The following is an 18,896-nucleotide window of genomic DNA, read 5'->3' as shown; positions in this document are numbered from 1 at the left end:
TAATACTTAAAGTAGGTTTATAATTTATTAAGGAATTAGCAGAGTTTAATAGTATCTCTATTAAACTTCTCTAGTTATTTAATTTTTAGGACTTTTCCTAGTTCTAGTTTATTATCTATAAGGAGAACTAATACTACTATAAGTACTATAATAAGTGCTACCTAAGGAGCTACCCCTAGTAGGTTACTAAGTTATTATTATAGGTTATTAATAGTTTATTAATCCATTTACTATTATATATATAAGTCTTAGATTATATATTTTATGTTTTTTATATAAGTTCTAGCGCTTTATTCTTATTACTTATATTATTTATATTCTTATTTAAGAGCTTCTATTAAAATATTTTGCTAATTATAGGCTATCTCTGCTAATATGTCTTTAAATTTAATAATGCTGTTTAACTAGTGATTGCTTAAAGCTTAGCTCTTGTGATTAGTGTTGTATTTAGGGATATTAAAGGTTAGTATTTATATCCTTTTTTTTTTTCTATATTACCTATAAGGTCTAGTAACCGTCTGAATAAGAGTTATTAATATGTGACAAACTATACACTAGATAGTTAGTATAAGGTAGATTCCTAAGAGATAAACCTAGTAGATAATTCTAGGTTTATATTAGCAAAGTGGTTAGAAAACCTAATAAGTAATATAAGTAATAGTAAATAATATTACTAGATGGTAAAAGTGTAAAGCATATTATAATCTTAATTTTATATTAACAACTAGCTATTTAAGTTATTTAAATAAGTGTAAAAAAGTAAACTTATATATCTAGTCTATTTATGCGTAATTACAGTCATGGTAGTAATCACTTATAGTAATTACTGGGATAGTGTTAGTAAGTGCAGGAGTAATTACTTATAGTGTAGTAATTGCTTCCTTCTAGTTAGTTATTTAGAATATAGTATATTCTTTCCAAGGCCTGCTAGTGCGACCAAGTGTTATTGGGTCGTGATAATATCTAACCTTTATAAGTATACTTTAAATACTTCTAATACCCTGGCGCTATTTTATATAATAAACTATAGGTATTATAAAAAGAACAAGGTATAATAAGAAGTTTAATAGTATTAATTACTACTATAGCTACCTTATAGTAGTTAGTTAAACTTTTTTAAACTATAGGATAATACTTTAAAATACTATAAGGTATTATAATAAAAAGAAAAGAAGTTACTTACTGCACTAAGGAAAAAGAACTATAGACCTTATGTACTATTATAGCCTTAAGGATAAGACTAATAGAAGAGGGGTATTATATTATAAACTAACTATATAAGAATTCTTTTAGTATATACCTTTAGTAATATACTAAAAGGCTATAACTAATTAGGGTGTGGGACTCCCTCTCTTAGTAGAATATATACTTACTTATAAGATAAAAACACAGCTTTAGGAGTGTATTCTTATTAAGTACTATAAGACTTACACTAGTAATAACTATAGAATAACTTACTATATAAGAATTATTTATTACACTTATTAAATAGATCTTAAATAGTTAGTTATTAATATAGCACTTTTAAATAATAATTAGATTAGTTATTTATAACCTTATTAGCTATGTAATTATATTACTTATTAAATCTCTTATATCTCTCTGCTAATATAAACTAACGCCTTAGCTTATAGATTAGGAACCTACCCTATACCTAAGTATAATAGTATAGGTTAGGATATCACACTAAGATAATTAATTAAGTCCTAAATTACTATAAAATTAAAGGACTTAAGCCTATTATATAATATATTATATTATACTATAATATATACTAATAAATAAAAGATAAAAGATATAAACTTTATAAAAAACTATAGCTACTACTAGTATTAAAACAGTTATAAGAATTAGTTACTTTTAACTATATTACTAATTTACCCTTATTTATTAAACCTCTTATAAAGGTTAAATATAATAGCATATTTATATTAGTCTACTGCTTATTAAAGCAAGTATACTTTATACTATATAATAAATTATATATAGTAAAAGAACTTGCCTATATTTATATAAGAATAATTACTATAGAATATAAACTACTAAAAGAAATAATATTAAATAAAGGATAAATATTTACTTTTAAATTCTAGTAAGAACTAATAGCTAAATTAGAAATAAACTATAAACTAAGTACTATATATTATCCTTAAATAAATAAATAAATAAAATGCGTTAACTAGATTATTAAAACTTACTTATACTACTATATTAACTTTATATAAGATAATTAGGTAGAAAAACTACTAGTAGCTTAATTATACTATAATAATACACCCTTAGAATCCATAGGGATTATACCTTTTTATATTAACTATAGATTTACACTAGAAGTATTTAAACTACTATAAAATAAACCTAATTCTAAAAAAGCCTAACTTATAGTAGAAATAATAATTAATTTATACTAAGAAATATATAAATAACTTAAACTTATCTAAGATAAAATAAAAAAATATATAAACTAGAATAAAATTATAAGACTAATTCTTTAAAAGGGAGATATAGTTTATATACTATAATATTTATAAGGCTATAAATTACTAAATATTAAAATAAATAAGCTAAGTAATAAACTTAATATTAAAAAAATAAAACCTTATAAAATTCTTAAATAAATTAAAAAAGTAAACTATAAGTTAAACCTACTAAATATAATAAAACTTTAAATTCTAGTATTTTATATATTATAACTTAAAAAAGCATAAGTTAATAAAAACACTAGAAAACCTATTTTAAATAAAATTATTATTAAAAATTAAAAAAAGGAATATAAAATTAAAAACATGCTTATTATACACTAGAACTCTAATATAAATAACACTAAGTACTTTATTAAATAAATAAGATACTTTAACCTAGAAAACTTATAGGAACTAGTAAAACACTTTAACTCTTAGAAGCTAATAAAAAAGTTTTTTTATTCTATAGAATTAATAAACTAAAATTAAATAATATAGTATTTTAATTAATTTTATTAATATTATTATTAAGTTATATATTAGCTATAACTTTTAACTTAATACACTTAATATTATCTAATTTATTAAGTAATTAAGCACTCTTATAAAGTATTTATTTACCTTATATATTTATTTACTAATACTATTTATAAAAATATAATAATTATATAAAACTCTTATTTATTAACTAAGATAATAATATTAACTATTATTAAAACTTTATTAGCTTTTATTATTACTAAAGCAATTTTTACTTAGCCTAATGCTCTTTAGTATTTAACCTTTTCTTTTTAGACGCTAGATGTTAAGCTAAAAAAAGTTAGAAAAATTTACTTATTTTAAAATTATAAACTTACTAGCTGTTAAAAAAATACTATTTTTATTATATATTTAACCTTTATAAGTACACTTTAAACACTTCTAATACCCTAGCGCTATCTTATATAATAAACCATAGGTATTATAAAAAGAATAAGGCATAATAAGAAGTTTAATAGTATTAATTATTACTATAGCTATCTTATAGTAGTTAATTAAACTTTTCTAAACTATAGGATAATACTTTAAAATACTATAAGGTATTATAATAAAAAGAAAAAAAGTTGCTTATTACACTAAGAAAAAAGAACTATAAACCTTATATACTATTATAGCCTTAAGAATAAGACTAATAAAAGAGGGGTATTATATTATAAATTAATTATATAAGAATCCTTTTAGTATATATCTTTAGTAATATACTAAAAGGCTATAACTAATTAGGGTATAGGATTCCCTTTTTTAGTAGGATATATACTTACTTATAAGATAAAAACACAGCTCTAGGAGTGTATTCTTATTAGGTACTATAAGACTTACACTAGTAATAATTATAGAATAACTTATTATATAAGAACTATTTATTACACTTATTAAATAAATCTTAGATAGTTAGTTATTAATATAGCACTTTTAGATAATAATTAGATTAGTTATTTATAACCTTATTAGCTATATAATTATATTACTTATTAGATCTCTTATATCTTTTTGCTAATATAAACTAATGCCTTAGCTTATAGATTAGGAACCTACCCTATACCTAAGTATAATAGTATAGGTTAGGATATTACAAGAAGAATATAAAATTAAAGAAGTACTTGCTATATACTAAAACCCTAATATAAATAATATTAAGTAACTTGTTAAATAGAAAAGATATTTTAATTTAGAAAACTTATAGGAATTAATAAAATACTTTAGCTCTTAGAAGCTAATAAAAAAGTTTCTTTATTTTATAAAGTTAATAAACTTAAGTTAGCTAATATAATATTTTAATTAATTTTACTAATGTTATTATTAGGCTGTATATTAGCTATAGCCTTTAACTTAATATACTTAATATTATTTAATTTATTAAGAGATTAAGTACTCTTGTGGAGTATTTACTTACCCTATATATTTATTTATTAATATTACTTATAAAAATATAATAATTATATAAAACTCTTATTTATTAACTAAGATAATAATATTAACTATTATTAATACTTTATTAGCTTTTATTATTACTAAAGTAATTCTTGCTTAGCCTAATGCTCTTTAGCATTTAACTTTTTTTTCTTAGATATTAAATATTAAGCTAAGAAGAATTAGAAAAAAAAAAAAAATTACTTATTTTAAAACTAAAGAAAAACTTACCTGCTGCTAAGGAAATACTATTTCTATTATATATCTAACTTTTATAAGTATACTTTAAATACTTTTAGTACCCTAGTGCTATTTTATATAATAAACCTTAAGTATTATAAAAAGAATAAGATATAATAAAAACCCTAATAGTATTAATTACTACTAAGGCTACTTTATAGTAGTTAATTAAACTTTTTAGAACTATAGAATAATACTTTAAAATACTATAAGGTATTATAACAAAAAGAAGAAAGTTACTTATTATACTAAGGAAGAGGATTTATAAACCTTATATACTATTAAGGCCTTAAGGATAAGACTAATAAAAAAGGGGTATTATATTATAAACTAACTATATAAGATCCCTATAGTATATACCTTTAGTAATATATTAAAAGGAAGTAATTAATTAAAATAAAGCCTTTTTTTTTTAGCAGGGTATATACCTGCTTATAAGATAAGAATATAACTCTAGGAGTGTATTTTTATTAAGTATTATAAGACTTATACTAGTAATAACTAAGGGAATAACTTACTATATAAAAATATTTATTATACTTATTAAATAAAACTTAAATAGTTAATTATTAATATAGCACTTTTAGATAATAATTAAATTAGTTATTTATAACCTTATTAGCTATATAATTATATTACTTATTAGATCTCTTATATCTTTTTACTAATATAAACTAATACCTTAGCTTATAAATTAGGAACCTACCCTATACCTAAGCATGATAGTATAGGTTAGGATATTATACTATACCTTCTTATTTTGAACTCTTATAAGTTTAGTATAATGCTCTTCTTTCTTATAATAATTAGCTTTTTTTATCTCCTTAGTATTTAACTTATACTTTACTATCTTTATATTATAATTATAAAAAATGTAATAAAGCTTATGTAATTATATTAAATAACCTAATGCTTTATTAAGCTTCTTCTGCTGCTTAACTAAAGCCTTCTTTACAAGCTTCTTTTAATGCTTTAAATACTTTAGCTCCTTAATAATATAATTAATTAAAAAATTAGTAATAAAAAATAAAAATAAAAAAAGAAACACTTATAACTTAATATTAGAACTTATAAATTATTATAAGAATAACCTAAGCTATAATAATAAGTGTAATTATTAATACCTTTAACTATTATATAATAAATCTTCTTATTTAAGCACTATATATAAGGCACTACTTTAAAACTAAATAAATAAATAAAGTTTAGTTAAGAATAATAATAGGTAATAGAATATAACTTTAATAGTGCCTTTAACTTTTTAATATAATTAGGTATAATAATAATAATAAAAGGAAGTTACTTACTTAATATAACTAAGGGCTTAGACTTACTTATAAATAATAGGCTAAGGCCTTAGGGATAAGACTAATAAGAGGGGAGTATTATATTATAATTTAATAACTTATAGTTATAATAAATAAACCTATAGGGTATATATAATAAAGAAACCTTTAGCTAATATAGCTAATTAGGATTATATTTACTTTAAGAAAGTGAATACTAGTGAATAGATTTTTAATATAAAGGATATTTACTTTGGAAAAGTGAATATTAGTAAATAATAGGATATATATATACTTTTTACACTTACTTAAAGATAGTTTTAAATAGCTAGTTATTAATATAGAATTAAGATTATAATATGCTTTATACTTTTATTATCTAGTAATATTATTTACTATTGCCTATATTACTTATTAAGTTTCCTAACTGCTTTACTAATATAAACCCAGAATCATTTACTAGGTTTATCCCTTAGGAATCTACCCTATACTAACTATCTAGTGTATAGTTTATTATACTAAAGCTTCTTTTATAAGCTTTTTCTAATACTTTAAATACTTTAGCTCTTTAATAATAGAATTAACTAAAAAATTAATAATAAAAAAAAAAAAAAAAAAAAAAACACTTATAACTTAATATTAAAACTTATAAACTATTATAAAAATAACCTAAGCTATAATAATAAGTGTAATTATTAATACCTTTAATTATTATATAATAAATTTTCTTATTTAAGTATTATATATAAGGCACTACCTTAAAACTAAATAAATAAATAAAATTTAGTTAAGAATAATAATAAATAATAAAATATAACTTTAATAGCGCTTTTAACTTTTTAATATAATTAGGTATAATAATAATAATAAAAAAAAGTTACTTACTTAATATAACTAAAGGCTTAGACTTACTTATAAATAGCAGGCTAGGCCTTAGGGATAAAACTAATAGAAAGGGAGTATTATATTATAATCTAATAACTTATAGTTATAATAAATAAACCTATAAGGTATATATAATAAAAAAACCTTTAACTAATACAGCTAATTAGAATTATATTTACTTTAGAAAAATAAACACTAGTAAATAAATTCCTAATATAAAAAATATTTACTTTAGAAAAGTAAACACTAGTAAATAATAAAATATATATATACTTTTTATACTTACTTAAAGATAGTTTTAAATAGCTAGTTATTAATATAAAACTAAGATTATAATACACTTTATAGCCTACTCTCTAAGTAATATTATTTACTATTTACTATTACTTATAGATCTCCTAACTAATCTGCTAATATAAACTATAGACTAGGTTTATCCCTTAGGAATTTTATAAGCCACTAACTATTTAGGATATTAGTAACTTAGGTTATTATAAAAAGTAAATATTTATAAATAATAAAATATATATATATTTTTTATACTTACTTAAAAATAATTTTAAATAACTAATTATTAATATAAAATTAAAATTATAATATACTTTATATTATTTATACTTTAGTAATATTTATTTACTATTATTTATATTACCTATTAGGTTTCCTAATTACTTTACTAATATAAACCTAGAATTATTACTAGGTTTATTCCTTAGGAAATTTATCTTATATTAACTAACTAGTGTATAGTTTATTATATTTATCCCTTGGGAAACTACCTTATACTAACTATCTAGTGCATAGTTTGTTATATATTATTAGATTTAATAAAGCTAAATATAATTTTTCTTTTTTAAAATATTTTTATTTACTTAGTTATTAAACCAAGGGCTAGGTATAGTTTTTTATTACACTAGCTATTATAAGTCTTTTGAACTTATACAATTGCATTAGAAATAAATCTTAATATTTAGTACCCCTTGTATTTTAGGGATCCTAGATTATCTAGGAAGTATTATATTAACAAATTGGTTACTAGTACTTCCTTCATTTTCTATTTGCTCTTCAAAAACAGCCAACCCATCATCCATGCCAACCGACTCATTATCATTATCATCACTCTCCTGTCCATCAATACTGCTGTTTCGAAAGCGAGCAATCTGGTGTATGTTTTGAAAATTTGAGGTATTCGAAGCAAAGAAAGAATGGCTGTTATACAAACTCCTTCGTTGGCACACAAATCCCATCGGTGTATGCAGAATGTCGAGCGTCTGGCGCCTGTACGTTAACCATTCCTGCAAGAAATTGAGCGCTTTCTTGAAAGGAAATCCGCAAGTCATGAAGGTCCTGCCATTGCTTATTTCATCTCTTCCTTCATCAGAGACAATACCCAGCCAAAATAGCAAATACTTGTATTCCGAGTAATTAAAGTAGAGCCTTCCGGCTACTATGCCAATCTCAACGGCGAGAAATTCAGGGAACAAGGTATCGTTAGTCCAGGAAGGGATAGTATAGTAAACAAGGCTGTTGAAACTTTGCATAGACCTGGTCACTGGTGCTGCATAACAGAGTAACCAGACACAAGGCTTCTTCTGATCTCTTAGCATCGGCATGATGGATTCAAGTTCTTCGGATATGATGACAAGAGCAGTCTCAGTTGAAGGACTCCAAAGGACCCATTCCACAGGGCGCTGCACACAAGGTCAGGTACATCTAAAACAGCAATAAATAGAGCGTTTCTTACAAGTATATCAGGTTCCGTTTGAAGTTTACTGTTAACAGTCGTGTTGGCAAACTCCCGCGAAACAAAAAGCCTTGAGGCCGTCTTCTTGACTTTAAACTTGCGCCCAATTTTTGTCATACCAATAAACTCAAAAGCTTGCAAGTATGGGCCTCCAGCTTCCAATCTTCCAGTAACGACGAAAGACTTGATGAAACCAGCAAGGCCAGGAAATTTGCGTGGCGTGTACTGCATATCACTTTGCTTTTCTCTGACCTGCTCGACCTCAAACTCAACTTCTCGTTCTTGTTCAACTTCCATAAAGGCTGCAGCAGGAGTTAACGCCTCGCTTGATGCGGTATGTCTCTTGTTATCAAGCACAGAAGAGAACCTCTGTAGCTGTGTAAAGTCAAAGTTGGTCTTGTCCGTTTGTGGAGCTGAAAATCTCGTGCTGTAAAGCTGTTCGAGTGTTTGATGCTCCTGGAGTTGTATGACGCCGAGCAGTTTCTTCAAGGCACTTTTGTCGGTGAGGAACTCGGGGTGCTTCCATAACGCGTTGGTGCGATGGCAAAAGTTGAGACCCTGTGCAATATGGAGCGGCATCATCTGCTCATTAAATTTGCAGCTCTGCTCTAGCAACCAACGAACCACGTCGACTGAAGTCACGATATGGGTTGACTCGAAGATTAGTTCACCTCTCGTATGCTCAGTTCGAAGGTCGAGTATGCTTCGATAGACCTCGGGGGGGGGGCTACAAAGGTGACAGATTGAGTTGATCCTAGCTGGCGTAGTCTCATTGCCGCTGTATTTGTCAGTAAACAAGTCTCAGACCATGATTATATTGGAGACCCACCCTGAACAGTCTGATCCTTTGTTTGACCAAGACTCAAAGTCACCGCCCCTCTGGCGTGAACCGGAAGCTTCAAATCCGTACCTCGAGTATGTCCTTCATCGATATAGATAACACAAGACTCCAAGTTTTCTGCAAAAGGACTCGCAAGAAGCGGCATCGGAGTCTTTTGAAACTTTGCTCGGACCAGAATGTCATTGTTTTTTCCAAAATACACGGCGCCTTTAGCATCCGTATCAATGTCCAGCCAAGCTCCAGCGACGTCATAATTGTTCATTTCAAGAATGTGAGCACCAGCATCAATCAAGATTCGTATCTTTTCCCGATGCAGAAGCCTCAAGGTCTCCTCTTCTGTCAGATGGTGGCCGTTCCAATCAGTTGCTTGAATGCATCGCATGTTTCGGTCTTGCATCAAGTAGCATAGTACCTCCGCGTTGGTCTGAACAAGACTAGGTAAATCGTCTTGTTTAATCGTCTCTGGGAGCATTCTCTTATTATCATTCGTACCACTAAAGCCTGTTGTTACATTCTGTGCATGCTCAGCGTTGCGAAGGGAATCCTCGTTGGACATTAAAGGTATATCCCAGCCAGATGCCTGAAGCTTGATGCTGAATTGCTTGGCATGGACCGGGAAGACAAAAGAATTCATATAGTCGTTGAGAATGTTACGATCTACTCTCAGGTGCTTCCATAGCTGAGCTACTTGCGCATCGTCATCCGGGTTGATGAGATTCCAATGCTGAAGAGATTGTGGCAGCGTGTTGCAGCTGCTGATCCAGCGGTCAAATTGTGCCGCCGAATCATCTGCTTCGACAACCTGCTTTAAGCTTCTGTAAATCTGAGCCTTTGTTAGGCCAGTCTGGTAGAAAGATAGACATGTAAGCAAAATCGCAGTGTCTGGGTGACCGTACTCGGCCGTCTGCGAGGGAACACCCTTAGCTTCGAAAGGCACGGCAATAGGTGCTCGCTCGGGATGGAGGCCATATTGGACATTCCAGCGCTTCTTCAGACATAGGAGAATTATACGCTGAGAGATGAGTCCACGGAGGAGGTGGAGACTGCCCAACCTAAACGAATCTTCTGTCAGAGACATAATAGCTCTCTGCCAAATGTCTTCGGTGACGTTGGCGCCACGAATGATGGCCTCAACGTCCCCTCGAGCGGATCGATCATATGCATCCTTGAGCTGGAGCATGGAGAGTCTACCCTCACAAACATCATTGACCAATAGTTCATTAAGGAAATCCTCTGGTTCCGGCCGAAGGAAGTAAATGATGGGATATCCCCCATGCCTCCGAACCACCTTGACCCCGTCCGGAAATTCCTTTTCCAAGCGTTCAGTGTGGCCTTCGACAAGTGAGAGAAGCTCTTCAACTACAAGCCAACGGTGAGGGTGTCCATCGACCGCCGTCTGGGGACCACTGGGGTATATCAGCTGTGTCTTTGCGGAAAGCGTAAAGTCTGACTCATCAAGAATATCGCGGCACGATTTATCCAGCCACTGCTGGATCTCCACCATTTGCTGGGCAGTCTGGGGTTGATTATCCGCCAAGCGTTGCAGGCCACTCAACTTGAAGGATAAAATGTGTTCTGGAAGACAAAGCATTACACCTCCCGACTCTAATGTGCTTCTGTGCAGTGCCTGGTATCGTTCAAGTGTTTCCGTATTGACTGGAGACCGCCGTGTAAACGGAATATGACGAACAATACGTCCAACCAGTCCACCGAGACGACTCTGGATGATCTGTGCGGTCTGAAATAACAATGCCTTGGGAACAATGAGCCTACACAGGTTTCTCCTATCTGCCAATACTGAAACTGCCATGGGCACGATACAAGACGTCTTGCCTATATTAGGAGTTAGTATTCGCCTAGCACTGGCATATATGACTATTGCCCACTGACCTTGCCCCATGTTCATTTGAAGCACCGAGTTAACTCCCGACGAGGGAGATATAATAGCCCTAGCCACGTCTATTTGTGATTCCCTGATCAACATATCATTGTCAATCTCCAAGAGGAGCCATTCCGCGTTGTCGATCGGTGCCCAGTTCGTGTGACCCTCATAAATATGCTCTTCATCGTGCCGGCGATTATCACCACAGAAGCGCGCGTCCTCTATTCGAAGAAGCCGTTGTAGATGTGTAATTGCGATTCCGCAAGATACTAAAGCCTCCTTCATGCCCTTTCCTAGGCTCATTGGCGTATGGCTTCGCAGCTGCTCAAGGAGCGCCACTCGAGAAATGCACGGCCACAAGTTACCGGCGTGAAGCCATGCGAAGTCAGCCTCATCTTGAAACAAGCTGAACCTAATTGTCTCCATGAGTTGGTCAAGTTCATCCCACGCAGCAGCAATCTCCTGAGACACATCATTTACACGCGCAGCCTTCTCCAGAGACGGTCGTATCACGCGATCTTTCATAAGTGCATCGAGAGAGGCTTCAAGATCCATCATATACTGATCTCGTGCTGATCCTTTGTGTAGAAACGGTTGGATGATTCCTCTCAGCATCGCGATTTCTGGAGGAGGAGCTCTAGCCGCCGAGGGCGCAAGAAGTTGCTCAGCCCTTTCTCTCTTTTTGCCAATTTGCCTCTCTGCCATTCTTGCTACTATCGATGGATTGGAAACATAGGACTTTGTCATCAATCCAGCCGTTAGACGTGGTACTTGATAGGGATGCTTCATGGCCTTTGCTTCGGTAAGTGCCAAAGCTCCAGGCGTGGACTTCCATATGCGATTTTGCGCTTCGCTAGTAATCACGTCTTGACTCTCATATAATTGCTCTACCTTGACGTCGAGCTGCAGCAAGTAAGCGGACAACTCTTGGTTGCCCAAAAGTCTCTGCATTTCTGGCTTCAAGCCCATCCATGCCTTGTTAATGTCAAAAAAACGCAGAGTCAACTGATCTGTCAGTCCTTCGAACTCCTCTGGAGAGGACGGAAAAGCCGGCCACTGGTTAATCAACAGATTTGCTATCTGATCCGCCTCACTGAGAACATGAGATTCATACATAGTCTCTTCAAGAGGCTCCTTATGATGTCTTTGCTTTTTCCAGATACGAGTGAGGAATGTTTGATATGGCATCTGTTTAGATATGATGAGCTTCCTTAGTTGAAGTGTCTGAGGCTTTTCGAAGACAGTAAAATCTATGAACAGCGACTGCTGAGGGGGCGTAGTCGAGTATCCAAGCTCACTTCGCTTGGCTTGCGTTACGAGCCACATGATAAGATTTATATCAGATTGCTCTCCAAATGCAAGTAGAGCCATCATGAAATGGGTGATATAGCTATTTGATAAGCCATGCGAGCGACAGGCCTGTACGAAAGAACCCCATAAGGGCACTATCTCACTTTGCAGAATCATCTGGACGTCCAACGTATTTGAAGAGTGCTGAAACCCTCCAATCACGTCGCGCTTTCTCAACAAATGTTCTAATTTGACAAGTTTCGGAACTCCATCGTTTCGATCTTGTAGGGCTTTGATGGCTCGGTATACTTTGCAGCTGCCCTTTGACGTGGAGTCACGGTCTCGGGGCCTATACGTAGTATCTTGAGCCGCTAATGATAAGACCTTGGATTCTTCGTTATTGGAAACACGCTCATAGAGCTGTCGTCTGATGATGCCACGCATATGAAGATGGGTTGTCGCTCTGACGTCTTCGATGGGAGGCTCGGTTTCTGTGTCAGTTGAAATTTGTAAAGTCTCGAGCTTTTGAGATTGCTGACGTATATTGGCTACAAGTGTGCCTAAAATCTCATGCTGGATATTCATGGTCAGGTTGTGATCCCAAATCACCTTCTGGTATATCTTGCTGCCCGGTGGATAGTAATGTCTCCTCGGTCCAAGGCGCTCTAGCATGGATAAGATCCTTTGTGGGGGAGACTGTAGTGGCGTCCAAGGTTGACTGGATGCCGCGATCAAGCAATGCCGCGCTTCTTCGGATCCGGTGCGTCCTGTGAGCCCATCGGGGATGGGAAACGATGTCATCGCGTGCAGCAATGCCTTAAGATAAAGGAGCAAGGGCTCTGAGGCACAATCAAGCCTACCTAGGACTTGATTAATGTGGAAGCGCGCATACGTGCCCTCGTTCTTCACCTTGACCGAGGTATGGATGTCTTGCTGCTCCCAATAGACTGCCCCAATGGGAACCAAGACACTCCGTTTCCTGTGATTGCTGACATTACGCAAGACTAGTTGACTTGTCAAGCCGTGAAGTGTCCCGGCATCTTGAATCGGATCTATCTCAGAGTGTAGCTGGTAGGACTGAAGCAGCCCACGAATATTGACAAAGAAGCTGACTTCCAGGCGCTTTAATTCAACCCAGTATCGGCTACCTGCTAGTGGCCGGTAGATCGTTAGCTTATCAACGTCCTCGAAACCTTGAAAGATGCTAGCGATCTGAGATCCGACTTTGGAATGTGGATCTATTAAGATGCTGCCCATTCCGGTAGCTTTTCCTCCTAGGATGGGACGAGATCTAGCTTTTTTCCGAATAGCCTGTCTCCTGCGGACATCGAGTATCCAGTTGGACCACTTCTCTTTCCATATCTGAGGCTTTTGTCGCATCTGAAGTTCTCCAGTGTTCAGATTGAGCCAGTGTACGCATTCATCAACCAACCCAGACGGCAGGTCTGCCACTCCTGTTTGCTCTCTGAAGATGTCACGCGACACGTGCTCGATAAGAGAGCCTTTGAAGAGCGCCCTGATAAGAACAGCTCCGTCCCTGGATCCAAAATGGATTTCGTGGCCGTGAACATCATTCACAAGTTGATACTCCATGCCCACGAGCCCAGAAGGTCGTGTGAGCAGGTGCTGTCGGCCAAAGAGCTCTTGTACAGAGGCATTTTCTCGCATCTCTAGAGGCAGTCTTCCAAGTGGCTTCCCATCTACCAGTAAATGGCCCTGTAGCCGGTGGTAATGAACAGTTTGCGGGGCTATTGTCTTTGTTGCGCTGGTCCGCGAGACAAGCCATGAGTTATCTGGCGATGGGAGAGACTTCCACGTGGAAAAGATCCGTTTTCTGGAGCTGCCAACGTCTACCCACGTTTCGTCAATGGCATCTGTCAAAGCAGAACTATAACTAGTAGCCCATGTCTGGATCAAGTCTCGCATAGAGTAGGACATTAACAGATCCCGCTTTAACAAATACTTAAGATCTAGAGATAGCTGGTCGAGGTTCACAAGGAGATTCTCTGACAGCGCAATAGATGCACGGAAAAAATGACATGCGTTCTCTTCATCCAGTTTTACAAAACCCTGATCATGTAGATAAATCGCAAAGGTCTGTCGGCAGAGAAGGGCAGCCCAAAAGGCATATTCGGCTGCTTTGTACACGACGCCTCCGTCCTCTGTCGATCTCACTTCGTCTCGAAGAAGTGTGAGCCAAGTAGAGATTATTGCTCTTATCCTTTGTATCAACTTGAAAACCTTTGGTTTGAAGTCTCGAGGGCATAAGGTGTACAATCTGAGACCAAGAGTAATAACAACGCTCATGCAGGCGGTCTCGCGCCAGTTCGCTGCCAAAACCTCAAGTCTCTTATGTAACTGCTCGTCCATTCTCTGGCAAAAGGCATAGTCTTGGAAGACGAAGTGAGATTCGCGCAAGAAATCCGACTTTTGACAGTAGGGTCCAGCTTGAAGTGAAATGTAATTGATTAGGCTCATCGTAGTGCAACTGCTAAAGTTCATATTCGTCGCTCCGAGCTCCACCAGCAGCACCAGCCAACGTTGCCGATGGCCCGAGAGCACTCTCTGGTAAGCTGAAAACTCATGAGTTGACATGCCAGGAGGACAATTCACCTCGTTGGCTGCAATTTCATACGAACTCGGGCTGCATATGTTATCCGTGGACTGAGGTGGCTTCTCGAACGGATTTGAAATACTCCTTGGAAGCCAGGATCCGAGTAGGTGATGATACCAAGGCACACTAGGCAAATCTTCAAACCAGATGCCGTTCTCTGAGTCATAGAATGAGAAATTCGGTCCAAACGGCAGCAAGATTTCTTCTTCCCTTTTGGGGAGTTTCATCTCACTATAGTGCGTCTGGGTAAAAGACTTGGTGCGAGATGCCAGCATCAATACTGAGGATGGCTTCGACACCCAGAAGGGCTCAAGCTGCTTTATTTCAGTTAAATGGATTACGGGAGCATTTTCACTGTTTGATAATGCCTGGCTCCCAAGTAAAATCAGTTTCCACGTCGTTGTACGGTAATCCATAAGGTATTGCGGTATGGCAAGTTCAAATAGAATCGCATCACGTTGAACTCTATTATTAACGGGTGTGGGAAGTGGAAGGAAGTCCTCATGTATCCCAATTTTGAGTCGCTTTCTGGAACGCTTTTGCCAGCACTTCTTGCAACCATGAATATTCAGGGTGCCGTCAGGCTCACGAGTGCAGGTACAGACACCTTTCTGGATCGCCTCGGTCAGCCTGTTGTACTGCGCCATGAGAGTATTCAGCTGGTTAACTTTCGTCGTCTTAGATAAGGTCGAAGCGGCATCAATTTTGGCGCCAATATCGAGCATGCTGCTTCCTGGCTTAGTTGACCGGACAAATTCCGCAGCAAATGAGTGCGCGTGAGAGGGCCTGTCGAAGATAGTGCCATACTTTTTGCCGCATGTCTTGACCCGTTTTGCCAAATATTTCTGCACTGCCAAAAGACGAACCATCTCGCCGGTAGTGGAAAAGCAGAGGATGTCAAGTGCTTGTGGGACAAGCATAGGGTGATATTTGAGAAGGATTGGGCATGCCGCTGTAGCAGCTTCATCCATTACAGCCCATAGCTCAAACAGGTTAAGAAGATATCGACTCATCAGCTGTGATTCCCCATTGTACGTGTTCTGGGCCAGTTCCAGGTAATTGAGAATGGCGCCCGACAGTTTTTCACATTTACTCTCCTGGTCACTCGAGGCTTCTTGACTAAGTCTTTTGATTGAGTCTTCGTAGTCAATAAGCGTCGAGCAGCACGTTGCAAGCTCATTCACTTGGGATATGCTTCCAGATCCCAGTGAGAGTTGGTCTATTTGAGTTATTCGGTGCACAGTCCTTAACTTCTGCGACAGCAACCAATTAAGAGTCTTGCCACTGTTGGACAATCTGAGAATGGTGTCGTTGTCGAGAATCCGGGTAGGAAGACGGGGGATCTTTCGAGTAACCCCCTTCTTATACTCCTCCCAGGCATTCGTCACCTTATCTCCCGCGCTTGTTACAGTCTTTTTAAAGAAGTCATGTGTTGCCTCAAAAAAGCCTTCATATACCGATCGAAGCGATGCAGATGCCTGTGATTTCTCAGATTCTAGCTTTGCCAAGCGCCGACATAGCTTAGCCTGAAGCATGAGTGTCTGCTCGGGATGGGAAATTCCAACAGAGTCATTCAGGAGCTGCGCTAGCACCATGCATATGATAAACTTGAAGTGGCAGCGATCCGTGCCAATGTCATCATGGAATATCGAAGAGAGCATTCGTTGAACGGCAACTCGAAGCACCAGCCAATATGGCGATCTTCTCCACGGAAGTGCCGAATCTTCTAAGACAACATCATCTCTGACTCTTTTGTGAACTCGGCGAACCTGAGTCAAATTTCCCATGCCTTCAAGCAAAGACATGAGCATCTCGCTGATCAGAGCAGGACTGGGGGTGTCTCGGACTTCGACAACAGCTTTCTCTCCATTTTTAGCGCGGGCGGCGAAGCGATCAAAAGCCGTAGAACTAGACTGTTCAAGGAAATCAGACAAGTTTTCCTGGAAAGTGGTGTCGCTGAAATCCCGAAGGCGAATCTCAGCAGCGCGACCTGGAAAGTCCCATTTGAGGGCATTACTCGACTGCAGAATGATGGCAGCTGGTGCGGAAGCTTCAAACGCCTCGAATATGACTGTTTGTGAGCTGAAACAATGAACAGTTAGCCTACGAAAACTTCAAGATCTGGGGTTAACGTCGGACAGCGTACGCACCCGATGTCTTTGTGAATAAGAAGGGCAGCATTCTGCTCAAGAACATGAAGCGCCAGCCAATTATCGTTGTCGCCCTTAGCGAGGAGATGAAAAGCCTCAAGCAAGCTTTCTCTAGAAAGAGAATCTTGATTCAATCGTATGATGATGTTCAAGGAAGATATCAAGGTGTTCCAAATCTTGCCAGGTACCAGTGGATGGAGGGTTACACAAGCCTTTTGCAGCCTCCTTCCCAGCTCATGAAGGAGGAGAACGGGATTCTCAAACGGCTTGCCCGGTAGCTTAGGTGGAAGAACGAGATGGCTGAAAACCTCCTTCAGAAGACCTGCTTTGTTTGCATCCATGACTGTATTTCCAGAATAGCAGTGAATAAGATGATGGGTTGGGTATCGAGGAATAGAGGTGATACTAGGCAATACGTTACATGCCTGATCAAAGACTGCTAACGGTTCTTCATTCGCGTGGGCGTTCAAGTTTTCAGATGCGACAGACGAGATAAAAGAGGTGAGAAAATATGGGGAGGGGAAGATACATCAAACTCATCTTGGTTGATACGGCCTATTAACCCAACGGCAGAGTTGATTGGTAAAACGGCCTGGCTATCGACTTGGGCCCCCAAGCCACACATCAAGGCTGTTGGTAGGCCTCCTGCAGGCTGTCAACGTGTTTATCTGTGAGGGGTTATTTACAAGCATGCAAGTGGGTATTCGACGCGGCTGAGATATGGATTTATTGGCTGTCTTGTTGATTTAGTAGAGGAGGTGGTGAGGGGTTAACATGTTATGACCTGGTCCCTCGGTACGGTTGATCCTTTACGGGTAGTTAATTCCGTCATGGTAATTGCTACGATTACGAATAGTAGCCTGATCATTTGCCTTATTGCCGTTACTGTATAACAGGCCGCCATAGAATAGCATACAGTCCGATATAGCAGGATAAGATTGACAGGTCCAGGAGCTAGAAAACCAGATTTATTATGGAACTTTCCGCTATATAATCTCTTTATCATCAGTATCAGTCGAAGGCTCATGTTTGCCCTTTTCACCATCCTCATATTGATCAAAAAACGCCAATACTCTCTATATCATGGTAATAGCAGTTAGTTATTTCATTGGGCCAGTCAAAGCGATTTTGATTGTACATGTCACCAGGAATATCCAGGCAAAGCTTTCATATGATACAGAATCGATAGATCTGCCGCTAAGGTAAATAAAAAGAGGTTCTTCTGTTATCAACCAGAACTTGGACGAGATATACACAGTCTTTCCATACTCTGTTCAAATTGTCTGCAGTTATTGTATTACATCATTAGGCAGTATTACAGATTTGCCCTTGTGTTATCCTGCGGGGAGTGGTTGGCCTCCAGCATCAATGAATGCATGTATACAAGACCTGCAAATAACAAGGCGCCACATAGGTCTACCCAACCTCTACCCAACCCCGCAGATAGCCTCTTTAACAGATCCGGCATATGCTACCTGATTGCTGCCTTACTTACAACCTTATTTGTAAAAGTCTAGAGGTAATAGACTTATTTACAAGGGAACTTAAGAAA

The 18,896-nt window shown here is 35.9% G+C and overlaps 2 protein-coding genes across 2 annotated transcripts; both read right to left on the bottom strand.

Moving 5' to 3' along the window:
- Positions 1-8,423: 8,423 nt before the first annotated feature.
- Positions 8,424-9,149, bottom strand: TrAtP1_010591 (uncharacterized protein; the record flags this gene model as incomplete). The annotated part of the gene is made up of 1 exon (XM_066114774.1): positions 8,424-9,149. One exon carries the CDS (start codon positions 9,147-9,149, stop codon positions 8,424-8,426), a length of 726 nt encoding a protein of 241 aa, XP_065970871.1.
- Positions 9,150-9,229: 80 nt separating this feature from the next.
- Positions 9,230-17,685, bottom strand: TrAtP1_010590 (uncharacterized protein; the record flags this gene model as incomplete). The annotated part of the gene is made up of 3 exons (XM_066114773.1): positions 9,230-9,345; positions 9,397-17,276; positions 17,345-17,685. 3 exons carry the CDS (start codon positions 17,683-17,685, stop codon positions 9,230-9,232), a joined length of 8,337 nt encoding a protein of 2,778 aa, XP_065970870.1.
- Positions 17,686-18,896: the final 1,211 nt, after the last annotated feature.

The sequence above is a fragment of the Trichoderma atroviride genome, chromosome 5 (genome assembly GCF_020647795.1).
Source record: "Trichoderma atroviride chromosome 5, complete sequence".
NCBI lineage: Eukaryota > Fungi > Ascomycota > Sordariomycetes > Hypocreales > Hypocreaceae > Trichoderma > Trichoderma atroviride.
Note: the sequence above shows the minus strand (reverse complement) of the source record. Positions and strands in the feature narration are given on the sequence as shown.